The 14,837-nt window shown below is 47.7% G+C and overlaps 1 protein-coding gene across 3 annotated transcripts in view; it reads right to left on the reverse strand.

Moving 5' to 3' along the window:
- Positions 1 to 14,837, reverse strand: part of EFR3B (EFR3 homolog B) — an 80,969-nt gene that overhangs the window by 42,768 nt on the left and 23,364 nt on the right. For all 3 annotated transcript variants that reach the window (XM_081264928.1, XM_081264927.1, XM_081264926.1), the window contains exons 2-3: positions 4,087 to 4,163; positions 3,005 to 3,132 (exon numbers count right to left, since the gene is read on the reverse strand). In XM_081264928.1, the coding sequence (XP_081121054.1) occupies positions 3,005 to 3,132; positions 4,087 to 4,163 (205 nt within the window). The remainder of the gene's footprint in view (positions 1 to 3,004; positions 3,133 to 4,086; positions 4,164 to 14,837) is intronic.

Consider the following 14,837-nt stretch of genomic DNA (forward strand, 5'->3'; position numbering starts at 1 on the left):
CACCCACACAGCTGGAAATGGGTGACGATGCAGGGAGGAAGTGGCCAGAAGAGGGGGGCTCTACCATGGGGACCAACACCCAAGGTTCATATCCACTGTGTCAAACCATGGAGCCCCCTGTGTCCTGCCAGGGAGACGCACCGCGCCTCCTGCTGTTTGCACCTGAATATTTTGCTCTTTCAAAGGCGCTGCCAGTGATGAGGGAGATAAAGATGGATGTGGGGTCCCATAGGGAAAGACAGAAAAGGGGAGGAGAGAGAACGAGAGAGGAGCACTGACAGATTTTTCTTCTCCAATTGTTCATGATTAAAGCCCACAATGAAGCCTTCAGGCTTTAAATACCTAGATGCTGTAATGGCTATTTTTAACAGGACGATGCCAATTTTGAATCGAAATTCTAAGGGCAGTGGAAGGATTCTAAGTGGCTCTGTTGGCTACCAGACATTTTTTTGGGGAAAAAGAAATCACTGCAGAGAGGGCAGGCAAAATCAGTATTAAATGTTTAATGTGTCCACTGGCACAGGGTCAATCTAGCATAAAGCCATTTTCACTCGCTTGAGTACACTCTACAGTAATGTCAAGGCCCTTTATATAATCAGCATTCGCAGTGCATTCATGCTCCTTTTATTGGGTATATAACCTAATTTTATTACATAAAATTATTATACAGACATATTAGTTTACATTCTCCTTTTACATCAGGGGTAGCCTGATTTCAGATTTTCTAGGGCTGAGGGTAGAGCTCAGTGGTAGAGTGTGTGTTCCGTATAAACAACCCCCGACCCTCCACATACACAAAGGTTTGCTGGTGGTACCTGGGGAATCTGTTCCTCAGCACCCTGTTAGCCCCGTGCAAACCTTCTCACTCTAGTTCAAGGGCCTTTCCAATTTCCTTACCAGGAAGAAGGGCCTTGGAGAGCTGATGGACAGTGTGGGGGAGGGGACCAGGGAGGTCCAGGTAAGAGAACACCACAAAGGCCCAGAGAGCCAGGGTGTCATCAGCCAGTCTGTCTGGAGTTTTATAGCAGGAGTGGTGGGCACGGCTGTGTTAGGGGCAAATAGTGGGAGAAGCCAGAAGTCAAGCTGAGGAACATGGATTTTATTCTAAAGGAACCAGGAAGGTATAGTTTCAGGTCTGTATGTGAAGAACCCAAATGCACCACTCACAAAATGAGTACTCTTAACATATTGGTATATTTGTATTATATTTTCTAGGCACTGAGATTTGTTGTTGATGTTTATTTTTTAATTTTATTATTATTATTATAATCTTTGAATATAATTATGCAGCTGATTTTTCATTAACTTAAGGCATTTTTCATACCATAAAAGGTAAGCATCACTATAAACACCATTTTTATTGACTAGATAATATTTTATCAAACAACATACACCATAATTTACGGGGTGGGGTACCAGGGATTGAACTCAGGGGCACTCGACCATTGAGCCACATCCCCAGCCCTATTTTGTATTTTATTTAGAGACAGGGTCTCACTGAGTTGCTTAGTGCCTTGTCGTTGCTGAGGCTGGCTTTGAACTCGTGATCCTCCTGCCTCAGCTTCCCAAGCTGCTGGGATTGCAGGAGTGCACCACCACGCCAGCTTGAACTCTTCTCCGATGGATAATTAAGTTATTTCTATTTTTCATTATTATTTAAAAAACCATAATTTACATCTCTGGAGGTAAAAGTAGGTTTTATATAAGATCAATTCCTTGGGAATAGTGAATAGAAATGGAACTATTAGATCAAAGGGCACATATTTTGAAGCCCTTGATACATATTTTAAAATTACTTTCTAGAAAATTTCAATCAGTTTTAACTCTTTCTAGGAATCGTGCCATTTGCCGAGTAGTACTGAAAGTATTTACTTTTTTTTGCTAATTTGATAAAACAGTATCTTAGTATTTATTCTTCATCTTTGATTAAAAATTTGTTGAATATTATTCCATGTTTGTAACAAGTTCTAGCTTCCCTTCTGCAAGCTGATTATTTATGGCCTTTGCCTCAAATCTGTTAGTGTCTCAACCTTTCCAGTCCACCCCAAATTATTTATTATGCACACTACTTGTGTATGAGTTTGAATCCTTTGTCTTACTTTTAAACTTATTTTTTAGTTGTTGGTGGACTGTTATTTTATTTATTTATTTATATGAGGTGCTGAGAATCTAATCCAGGGCTCACACATGTGAAGCAAGAACTCTACCACTGAGCTACACCCCAGTCCCATGTCTTACTTTTTAAATGATATTTATTTTTGGTGTTTGCCTTTAAAATTTTGATTGTTTCTCTTTTGACATCAAAATATTTAAATTTTTAAATAGTTACATCTATTCATTAGTCATTTTCTTTAATACATCTTCTCTCCTCTAATTCCCTCTCAGAAGATTGATAAGTATTTCATTTCAGTGTATTTTCTTATTTTTTCTTGGTCCTGGGGGTTGAACCCAGGGCACTTTACCACTGAGGTACATCCTCAGCCCTTTTATTTTTTATTTTGAGACAGGGGCTCACTAAGTTGCTGAGGCTGGCCTTGAACTTGCAATTCTCATGCCTCAGCCTCCAAGCCTCTGGGATTACAGGTGTGGGCCACAATTCCTGGCTCATTTAGTGCATTTCTAAAAGACAAATCGCCCCAGCCTTGTCTTCTCACTAGACCATGGACAGCTCCTCCTGACTTGAAGACAGTAAGTTGAGTGAGGAGGGATCAGTTTGATGAAAGCAATATTGTGTCCTGGGCTGAGTAATTCCTCAGTGCCCCAGATGTGTGGGAGGGCTTCAGTGTAGAGACTCAGGACTAAAGGATGCCAAAAGAGGTGCTTGGAGGGAGCCAACACCACTTCTTCCCAAATCATGGAACGTGGAACCCACCCTCAGTTCCTGTTCCATTCTCTCAGTCTGTCCAATAATCCAGCCTACTGGATTTTCTTAAAATGGTATCTGTTGTTTTCCCCCAGTGATATAACGGTTTCTGGACAACTCCCTCCATGCCACTGTACTTACCCGTATCGATGACGACCCACATCACGGATGAGCCTCTCGGAGAGGTAGGCGCCGATCCGATCTAGCTTTTCTGGAGCCGAGAGGGCATAGAAAGTCAGCTTCTCCATGTTGGTCTTCACCAGGCCATCCTGGAAAAGAGGGTTCAAGATCATCGTAGCAGGGCTAGGGCAGAAGAGTTCAGGTCTGGAGGTAGATGTCATTCAACTGAATCAACATTCCCAGTGTCTACTGTGTGTCTGCCAGACAACAGGCCAGGCATTGGGGACACAGAGGCAATTGGGACACAGTTCCTGCCTTCCAGGTATTCAAAAACTAGCCCCAGCTACATGTGCCAGCTACAAACAAACAAGAATAGTGAATAACAAAAATATAAATGTGTGTGCATGTGTGTACATATGTATATGCACCTATGCACATGAATGTACACACGTGTGCATGGGTGAGTGTGAAAATGAATGACAAGGTCTCATTAAATGGGACTCAGGATTAAGATGTGCTAGGCCTCTACCACCAAGACATAAAGGAGGCAGCTCTTTATTCTCACAGAATTCTCCAGAGGATGCTAGAAATGTGATCCTCCAACCACCCATCCAGAAAAGCCATTGATTCCCAAAGAAACTCAAGTACATCAAATCCTGACATTTCTTAGACTACAGCCTGATGCATGGGGGCAGCTTAGAAGCCAAGAAGCAGGGTTTCCCGTGGGTGCACACTGACCCCTGGCAGATACCAGAGGGACTGGGGCAGAGACATGGGCTCTCCAAAGTGCAAGATGGTAGGGGGGTGATCCTGCTAATCTGAGAGGAGATAATTCTCCCAGGAGGGCTAGCGCCTCCAGGGACAATCACTTAGACAGTAGTGAGAAGTGTCTCCACACCAAACGAACTTCAACTGCCTTCTTCTGCATGTCCTGACTTTGGAGCAATCCAATGTCCCATCCTTTCTGTCCCCGCGGCCTCCACCATTCCCTTCAGGGGGCTCAGGTTGTGTGGGGTGGTCCAGTGTCCCGGGTGGGGGGCACCAGTCCTCCTGAGCCTGCCTGGCTGGGGAGAGCTGCGGTGCCTGCTAGAGATGTGACCCACCTCGGGATCCTCAGGGAAGATGTTGTCAACCAGCCTTTTGTACCTGGGGCGAAGGGCGCCACAGCAGCCGCACACACCTGGACAGGAAGGAGAAAGCCATGAGCGAAGCCTCCTGGTCAGGCTGAGGAGTGGGCACCAGGCCAGGCCCCACAAGTCTTGTAAGGAGCCGAATCCTGCCTGGAAGCAGAGGGCCTTGTCCGTCTACTTCCCCATCCCCACAGGCCAGGACGCTGGCCACTCTGTGCCACGTCTTTCCTTGGGGTCAGGCAGGGTGGAACATGCAGGGGTGAAGCCAGGCCACAGAGGAGCACTTGGAGGGGTGAGTCCTGGAGAGGGTTGAGAGGTCCTCTAAAGGTCAGGAGCCCCCCAATGTCAACCACACACACACACACACACACACACACACACACACACACACACAGAGGCACGTGTATTTCTAGGGTCAGAAACTATACAACTGCCCCCTGCAGCCTCAGAGGTCTAACCAGGTGTCCTGGGAAGATGGACACAGCATGCAGGCCCCGCGGCTCCTCCCTGAGCCACGCTGAGCTCCCAGCTGTCTCTTTGCCTCCATCTCCCACCATCCTCTCCCCTGCCGCCATTTCCTCTGCGGAAGGCCACGTGAAACTATGATGGATCAACACGGCCATTAATTATTAACGTTTGAAAATGCATCTTTGATGCAGTGTGACTGTGACATTTGGGAACTACAGCATTCAAGACTTAGGCTGGGTCCTAGGGGCCACCCAGCACGTGGTTCTCAAATGCCATTCCCCGGGAGGCTTTCATCAATCAGTGGCAAAATGAAACACTAAGAACAACGTGGCATGTTTTTGTGAAGCTAAATTTATTCCATTGAGAAGACCGAGATGACTTCCTTCTTGATGTTTGGCACCGGGAAGCGACGGCGTTAGGAAATCAAGGATAAAATGAACTTTGGCAAAGTTACTCCGGGTCCCACGACATGTTTAGTTAGAGAGGAAATCAGAACATCTGGGAATCATCGCTCTCCTCCAACCCTCTTCCCCAGGCAGGAACCTCTTCCGCACCAGCCCTGCTCCACCACCCTGCAGGAAGCAGAGGGGAGGGGGCTGCCAGGGAGGGGCCCGAAGGCCTGGGAAAGTCCCGCACCCCCCAGGAAAAATCAGCACCCTTTCATTCCACCAATTAAAGATGAATTCCGCTGGTACAAGTGTTCTACTTGACATGCAAATGTGCCCTGGGAAGATTAGACTGTGGGTCACTGAGAAAAGAATGAATTCCTTCAGTGGGAATGACTCCAGCCACACAAAGAGCCCTACACAGGCAGAAGGCTTCCCAGTTCTGGTGGGGAGGGATGGGGCCCGCACTGCCTGCCAGGAGGAGGAAAGAGCCAGGATTTGGGTTCTAGAGTTGATCTGGGTATGAGGGAATGGGGGTGTCCTTGGAGAAGCCCAGAGGCACCCAGAGGCGGGGCATCAGGTGACCGACCTCTTGGCATTGGGTAACTGATTTGTGATCCCCGGCCCCCTGCCCACAGGGGAAGCTGTGTGGCTCTCAGCTTCCATCCCAGGTTGGTTTAGCTGACCTCCCTGAGTTTACCTGGCATCTGTCTATACCATCCTGCCCCTGTCTGGGAGAAGGTGTTAGGGCTATGGCTGGTTGGCACCCAGGGTCATTTCCCATGACAGGACAGCTCCTATTACATCTCTTGGGCTGTGGTGGCTGTGCCTGTCCTCTGCTCAATAAGGCTCTCAGGATGCTTTATCCCGGATGCCCAGGTAGGACTCTCCTAACCTGTTTAATCCTGACAACATCATGGGGTGATACCAATTTTATCCCCACTTCACAGATGAGGAGACTGAGGTATTTAAAGGTTAAGTTACCTGATGAGGGCCACACAACTCAAACAAATGGCAGCCCAGGATTTGAAACCTAAAAGTCAAGCTTCAGAGGCTGTGTAACTAACCACTGTACCTGGGATGGATGGGCTACGTTTTCTCAGAGCCAGGAAAACTCTAGGCACATATGCAAAGAGACGACCTCAGGGCAATGCACCTCAGACCTACCAGAGCCACTAGAGGTCTTGTTGAAAGGCCATTCTCATTCAACAGCTCTCTCTCTCTCTCTCTATATATATATATATATACACACACACATATAGGTTTCTGCCCGGGGGGTTACTTGAGCTAATGCACCCCATTGCTTCCTCTTTACTCCCAACTCCCTTGGGAAAAAACAAACAAACAAACAAACAAAAACAAAAAACAGACATGGAGGATCAGGCCGGGATCAAACTAAAGACAGCTTGAGCAGACTTAAGAATTTAGGTTTGGCCTAATTTCCCCCATAGATTTTATTGGTGCGTTATAATCCTACATAATGGTGGGGGGCTTGGCCTCATTTGAATAGGGTGCTCTGAGAGCCTCCTGAGAAGTGGGTGACAGTGAGGATTCATCCAGAGGTGGCAGGGAAGATGACACAGGTGGGTGCCAGGGAGACGTGTGAGTGAGTGGCTGGAGGCTGAGGCTGGGGGTGGGATGTTTGAGCCCAGAGATGACAGCAGGGCACGGGAGGGAGGGCAGGAGGGTGGAAGCAGCCAGACTGAGGGGTCCCAAGAGGAGGGAGAGGAAGAAGGCAGGTAAGCCGCCTGGGTTTTCCATGGGACGCCCAGGAAAGAGCAGGAAATAGGGGTGGCTGGGGGTGGGGGCAGCAAACATCTGGATGGGACCATCCCGCTGGCTGGCAGTCGGTGAGGAGAGCAAGGGCTCCTGAGAAAGACCAGGGCTGAAGGCCTGAAGGTCAAGCTCTGGCTACGACCCACTGTGCTGTGGGAGAGGAGCCAACTGCAGAGGGACGCAGGGAGGCAGGAACTGTGTCATTTTCTGTAAAACATTCCATATTTCTTTCCCTCGTTTCTCTTCTTCTTTAAGCTTCTCTAAGCTGAGATATCTGGAGTCGGGCCAAAGAAAATAATCTCTAACAATAGAACCTTCAAGAAATTTGGGTGTCGGGGTGTCTACATGAGGAAACCTGTATACAAGTGCTGGCAAACCAGCCCGCTCTGTTGGGCTCTGGAGTTTTGCTTGTTTGCTTGTTGTTTTCGATCCTTTATAAACACAGTTTTGAGAAAAAAAAATAAGGTAGGGAGGCAAAATTAATAGCCTGGCTTAGGAGGAAAAAGTATAGAAAAAGTAACAGTTTTGTTGGCTTGAAGTAGTTCCCCATTGGATGAATTTGAAAGTGGCTGTTGTGGGTGACTATAAAGGCAGACAGCAAATTCCCAACTGGATGAAAGAAACGCAAGAAAGACTCACTGGGGAAAACGAACCTAGGGCTGATACTTTACCATCCTATCTGCTCCACTTTAGGAAGAGAGAAATCACAGAGATAAAGACATTTTTTGGAATCTCAGCCAGAGGGCAGAAAGCCCTGTGCCACACAGCCTGCACCTCCTGGGTAGGTATCCAGAGCCCACAATGAGGGAGATAAAGTTCTCTCTCAGATAGGGCACGAGCTGGGGAGGGCTTTTGTCAGGTGCAAAAGTGCCCCACCTCTGGGAGCCAAGCAGCTCCGGAGGTACTGGGAACCCACGGGGGCCCCTAGAAGGCTCCCAGCTCTAAGAAGGAAATCCAAAGTAGCCACTCTCTGGCTAGGGGAACAAACAAGAATAGAACACATTAAAACAAAATTGAAAACAGTTCATTGTAATGAGTGTTTAAGTAATATGCTTTTATATATTTCTCTAATTTTGCTTCTGAGGGTAGTTATTCTTAGTGTTAGTACATAGTAGAAGGTAGAGTTTATCTCACAGCCACATCCCCTAGGGAACCATTTAATTCTGAGCCATTTTATTTGGAAGAGAGATACACTCTCTACCAGGGTCCTCTCTCACTCCCTGAGGATGATATCTGGCAGATCCAACCAAAGCCTAATTGACGAAGGATCCTTTTGGATCTGTAGTACATAAATTGTTTGTTTGTTTTTGATTCAGGGTCCTGCTATGTTGCCCAGACTGGCCTCCAACTCCTGGGCTCAGGGGATCCTCCAGTCTCAGCCTCCCGAGTAGCTGGGACTACAGGCCATACCACTGCACCTGGCTTTACATAATCTTAAGAAACAGTGATACAGGCAACTTCACTAGTGTGAACCTGCAGTGGTTACTGAAAAGCCGAGTTACTAACAGCATGTTCAAAGACAAGATTTCGGGGGCTTCATCCAACTTTAAAACCCTATGACCTGTCCCAGTCCCCTGCCCTCTTGCTCCTGTCCTGGGGCTCATTTTGCCCCTGCCTCAGGCCCATGCACCAAACATCCCCCTTCCAGAATGTCCTTCCCAGTGTCTTCAGGGCTCCCCTCTCATCTCCTGAGGGTCTCTGCCCACATGCCCCCCCGCTGTGCAAAGCCACCCTGGCTACAATCCCCCTGTGATTCTCTGGGCCCAATTTATTCCTTTTCACCATCCTGCTCCCATCTGCATCCACACCGTGTCCCCGTGGAGGGACGCTCCCGTGTCTGGGCTGCAGCAGGGTCTAACCCCTGGGTGAAGGAGGTAGAAACTGCTTGTGCAGGTTTTCGCCCAAGGAAGGAACCGTGATGAAGCCGAAGAGCGTCGTGCACGTCCAGGTGGGGAAAGCGTGGAAAGGCGGTGGCCGTTCTCGGGGTGTGCGCTGGACGGTGCTCCAGAGGCTGTGGGGAGAGCTCCTGGACTTGGGGCCCATCTGTCCCCAGGGTCAGGTCTCTGAGGCCCACATGTTGCCTGTGGGCAGCCAGGGCGCGGGTCCTTCTGCCCAGATCCCGGATGCTCGGATGCTCTTTGGAGCTGCCCTTTCGGCCTGAGGAGGGGCAGAGGTCGAAATGCCGTTCTGTGACTCTGACACAGAGTCAGGGCGGGAAGCTGCCCTGCACGTCGGACTCTGCCTCGCACCTGTCCTGCCTCTGCGATCGACGGCCCGGACCCCTGTGCACCGCGGCCCTGTCTCTTCTTGGAACTGCTCGCCTGATCCTGAGTCCTTGACTCATCTGTCCCTGAGGTCAGACCTGCCCACTCCCCCCAGCCCCAGGGTGAATGGAGGTTTGCAACAAAGACGCAAACACTAGACACACTGAACTTGTCAAAACTTAGGCACCCCCCTCCCACTACCAGCCCGGTGTCCTCTGCCAGGCCCACTGAGGTAGAGGTGGGTCCCTCTGGACTCCTTCCTCTCCTTCATCACTGCCTTGCATCTCCCCTGGGGCAGATCTGTAATATCTTTAAAAAGTCCCAGGCTTTACCACCTGCGCTGGGCTAAGCACTAGGCTAAGCACTTGACCAATATTTCATATAATACTTGTCACAACCCCAGAAGGTAAGTTCTATATTCTCATTTCCCAGATAAAGAGGCAGGATCAGAGAGGTTAAGGGCCCTGTCCAAGGTCACACTGCATGTACCTCTCTGCCATGAGGGTCCCTTAATTCTCCCATTACTCTACCCCACCCGGGACATCCCCACAACTTCTCAAGTTCAGTCTGTGCTTTCCTTTGCCACCGTCACTGTTGAACACCTCCTTGGCATCTGATACTAGTCCTACACCTGGCCATCTTGCTTCAATTCATTCTCTATGCAGCTTTGAGGCAAATTTTTGATTCGTTGCTTCACAGTCAAACAGTTAGTGTGGCTCCCTCCTACGTTAAAGTGTCAACACTGCCACTTAGTCTTTAACAAGGGACGCCCACTAAGGGTCGGAATCACTCCACCCTGAAGCTCTTTCTCCTCTTGCCCATGCTCTGCCTCCTGGACAGTGGTATCCAGTAGTCAGGGGCCACTGCAGAGACCAGAGGGAGGGAGGCCAGGAGGTCCGAGGAGAGGCAGCCTGGTGGGGGGAGTGCAGCGTGGGAGCCCCATGGTGTGGACGAGGGTGCTCGGGGACAGGGGCTGGCACACACAGTAGCATGGTGAGAGCCCAGGTCTGGCTGGGTCCTGACACCTGCTGCGACTCCCTGGGAACCCCATCCACAGCAGGCTCCCCCAGGGCCACTGTGTCCCTCCACCACTCACACCCCACGTCCTCGGCCACACCACCTTGTTCAATCCTCTACTGCTGCTGTGCAGGCTGAGATATGTGAGTGACGCCTTTTTTCTCCCCCTCCCCCAGGTAAACTGTTCATTGCCCAGGTCTCGTGTTCTTCCGACCCGGCACCATATCCTGAGCCCAGAGGACCTGAGGAAAGCAGGAGGATGGCCATTCCACCTGCCTTTGATCAGCATGAGACCCGGGGAAGTCACCCCCTCCCAGGCCCTCGGCTTCCTCTTTATAAACATCAACTCCATTATCCCCATTCATCAAGAGAAATGCCTTTTTGCTCAAAATAGTTCATATTTATTTTCTTATCTTTACAGTCCCCGTGTGAAGACAAGGGCTGCACTCGGTCAAAGCAAAGGGAATTCTTCCAAACAATTTGTCATAAAATTGAACCCAGGGCTAATGGCACAGGCACCCCTTTCAAATGAATTGGAGGAAATGAAATAAAGTTCAGAGAGAAAGGTGTGTCCCCCCCATCCAGTGCTTCCCAGGGGGGCCAGGCCTTGTGCGCAACTGACTGATGTTAATTAAACTCCAGCAGTTTGCACTGAAGTTGCCGAGTGGTGGGGGGATGGGGGGAGGAGGAAGCTAAACATGAAGAATCTGCCACCAAGGAACTTCCTCCCAAGTTGGGGACATGGGACTCACAATTTAAACTTGATGATGGGTCACAATGAGCCCAAGGAGTTCATAAAACTGAAGAAATCCCTGAGTCGGATGAGTCTAGAAAGGCGTCCTGGAAGAGATGAGACCTGCCTGGATCCTTAGGGGTGGAGGTAAGTCCAGGGAGTCCATGGAATGAAAGCGCAGCCTGTCAATGCAGGAATGTGTAAGAGAACCCAAGACCTCTTCTGTTCCTCTCCTTTTCTTCGCTTCCATTTTTAAAAGGAATTCGTGCTCATGGGGACAAGTTTATAAACTAGGGGTAAAAAATGGATATAAACATCACTTATAATCCCAGTATTCAGAGATAACTATTTTTTTTAAGAGAGAGTGAGGGGAGAGGGAGAGAGAGAGAGAGAGAGAGAGAGAGAGAGAGAGAGAGAGAGAGAGAATTTTAATATTTATTTTTTAGTTTTCGGCGGACACAACATCTTTGTTTGTATGTGGTGCTGAGGATCGAACCCGGGCCGCGTGCATGCTAGACGGGCGTGCTACCGCTTGAGCCACATCCCCAGCCCCCAGAGATAACTATTAACATTATAATGTGTTCTATGGATTTTGTTTCTGTGTTCATGCATATTTCTAAAAAATATTTACCTTCTCACTAGATATATTTCAAAATTCTTTTTTTTTTCTTTTGTGGAGCTAGGATTTGAACCCAGGACCTTAGTACACGCTGGGCAAGTGTTAGCAAATCCAAGTGCTGGGCCACTCTCCCAGCCTTCTTCAAAACCTTGTCTTAATGGTTATTTCATCTTTTGAGCTGACCCCAATTTATTTAATTATTCTTTGTTGTTTCCAATTTGTCATTATTCAGAGGAAATCATTTGTCCTTGGTAATTAAAGCCCAGAATCCCTCCAGAGCCTGGTTTTGTTATATTGGTGATGAAATCTATGGCGCTGCCTGTCTGCAAGACTGGAGTGCAACAGAGGGGAACATCTGCAGAGACCAGGACCTGTGTCTTGCCCAGGGAAGGTTCTGGATTGAAGAGATCAAGAGGAAGTACTGGTGAAAATGAAATTGGGGGAGGAGGCAGGGACTGGGGTTGCAGACAGATCTTACTGGAAGTGGAATGAAAAAGCAGCTGAATTCTCCCTGGGGAGGCAGACAAACCAGCAGCTGGCAGGAGCCTGACCTTTCGGCACTCCGTAGCTTCCAAGACGCTCACCGCTTTCTGGCCAACCTCAGTTAATCTGATTGCCACCTTAATTGAGGATGGGAATTTAAAAAGAAAGAAACGTGTCCGATTGATTTAGTGCCAGGCCTTCAATTCTTTACTAACTGTAGGCTTCCTTGGGCTTTGGGATCACTTTTCAAGTGAATAATAGATAAAAATAAACAGAATCTTTTCCCATTCACTGTCCCTTGGGACCACGAACAGTAGGAAACATTTATCTCGACCATGTTCAAGTGCCAGGCTGCCTGGCTTCAAACCCAGCCCCCACTGTCCACGCTGTGCAAACTGAGGCAAGTCATGTGCCTTGGCCTCCCTATCTGCAAAATGGGAGAAGGAGAATGACCTCAGGGGGTTGTGGCAGAGACTGGGAAATGTAACACAAAGTTCTTAGAACTGTCCCTGGACACGACAAGTACTCAATGACTGCTAGCTTGCTTCATCATCATCACCATCATCACCAACACCACCACCACTACCACCACCACCACCACCACCAGGGTAATTAGTTATTAGTAAGATTTCTTTCCCAATCCAGGAGAAACAAGGCAGGGTAGAATGAAACGGAATAACAGACCAACAAGGGCCCCTGCAGTCTTTCTTCTGTGCTTGAAGTGTGGGGCACAAACAGTTGTTAAGAAATCCAAGTCCAAATACAAATAGCCACACCATTGCCTCTTAGAGGGGCAAGGACAAAGAGTGGGGAAAGGGAGTCACTGTGACCAGCAGCAGCAGCAGACCCCAGCCTGTCTGTGCCAGGCACTGTGCATTCTTTTGTTAATCTTTAGAGAAAGTCTCTGAGGTTGATCAAATTATCCTTCTTTTACAGACGGCACCAAACCTAGGCTCTTCTCCATTATGTGGACTTGTAGAAGTTACAGAACCGAGGTCTCTGCTTGCAAAGTCCTCATATTGTTGTTAGATAAAAATGGAAAAGAAAATCTATTCAACAGGAATGTAGAACATATCATCAGGATCCTATAAATTAAATGTTACACACGCACAGAGCAGGGTTGCTGAGGAAACTAGAGATGGGATGGGAAAGTGTCAGAGGAGACTGATTTTGAACATTATTAAAACAGAAGGATTCCATTGTATTGTGAGGAAAAGGTGGCTTTCCATAGAGGATTTCCATGGAGAGGGGAGAAGAAAAAAAGCATTTCCTGAATGCATATTACTGTATGGGCCTAACTGGAACACTTTATATAAATCCCACAAGATTAGTTTTGTTACTATTCAGATGAGAAAACCAAAGCTCAGAGAGGTTAATTAATTGGCCCAGCCAACGTCATGCAGGGATCAAGGAACAGAGCCAGGAAAGCCCTCTGACCTCAGAGCACTGGTACCTGCACAGATCTGAAGTGAGAGTAAATATCAGACAGGAGTGTGAAGAAAATATGCTTCCTGGATGGACTTCCAGGATGGATTACGTTTTTTGTTTCTAAAGTCATCTATGGTGAAATTTGAGCCAGTTCTGTGGATCCTCCCAATGTCAAGTTCCTTGTAGAGACAGTGAATCACAGCTAAGTGAGATGTTAGCATTGGGGAGGCTGGGTGAAGGGTACTTGAACCTCCCTGTGCATTTCTTTGCAACAATGTAGAAATCCATATCTAAAAATAAAAAAAATTAAAAAGTTGCTTATAATGCAGGCAACTATGCTTCCTTTGAGTAGAATTGAGAGCTGGCAGAGGGCCTAGCCTCAGCTTGATCTGCTCAGGGGATCAAGGGTAAAACTTGTCATGCCAGGGCCTCCCCACTGCCTGTGAGTGGCCAACCAACCTGCACTAGAGTGGCCATAACTGGAGAGAAGAAGATTGGTCAATGCATATATTGAGCACATTGTGGGTACCCATGGTGCTAAGGGCTACCTGGGGAAATGAAACTTTATAAGACCCAGGTCAGGTTTGGGGGACTCTTAATAGTCAAGCTGGAGAGAAAAGGCACAGCCAGCTAAATAAAATTAGGTGGCCTGGGTGATCCAGACTTCTCACGGAAAGTCTTGTGTGTTAGCATGCATGCTCCTCAGGCTGGGTTGTCAAGGCAGACCCTGCAGGGGAGATGGACTGGACACAAAGCCTTGGAGTATGTAGGCCTACATACCTCTGTGCCAGGGGTGCACAAGGCAGTGGCTTTGGAATCTAAGTTTGCCTGGGAGTTCTTGGAGGTTCCTGGACCCTAGGTCTCAATGTGGGGTGGGCATTCAATAAAATGGTTGAACAGCTTAAATAATACCCACCAAAGACAATTTCTAAAGAATGATCCTCAATAATGACACTCCAAATAGAAATTATACCATAATGTAGATACAGCTTTGCATTTTATAGCACAGCAAAAAGGTGCTAGGAGTCTACAAAACTGGGACTATGAGCTATGCGACCTTGGGCAGGTCATCTGAGCCCTCAGTTGGATTACTTGTCTGCAAGAGGTAAGCAAAGTACTTCTTGTAATTTGGTCCAAAATTATTAGATGGAAAATTTTGGAAGTAAAAAAATTCATAAATTTCAGAGTGTGTGTTGAGTAGCATGATGAAATCTCACAAAGTCCTCATGAGCTGGTATAGAGTAGGTGCTATAAATATGGGCTCTCTGGCCCCCTTCATCCTATTTCATATGCATTTTCCTGTTGTCAAACTGTCATCATAATTATAATTTTGAATGTGTGCTTTAAATAGCAGTGGTGCACACCCAGCTACTTGGGAGGCTGAGGCAGGAGGTCACAAGTTCAAGACAACATAGAGCCTGTCTCAAAATAAAAAATATTTTAAAAGGATAGGGAATATAACTCAGTGGTAGAAAAAGAAAGAAAGAAAGAAAGAAAGAAAGAAAGAAAGAAAGAAAGAAAGAAAGAGCAATGAGAGGATCCACAATAAT

The sequence above is a fragment of the Spermophilus citellus genome (assembly GCF_964194105.1).
Source record: "Spermophilus citellus genome assembly, chromosome: 13".
Classification (NCBI taxonomy): Eukaryota; Metazoa; Chordata; class Mammalia; order Rodentia; family Sciuridae; genus Spermophilus; species Spermophilus citellus.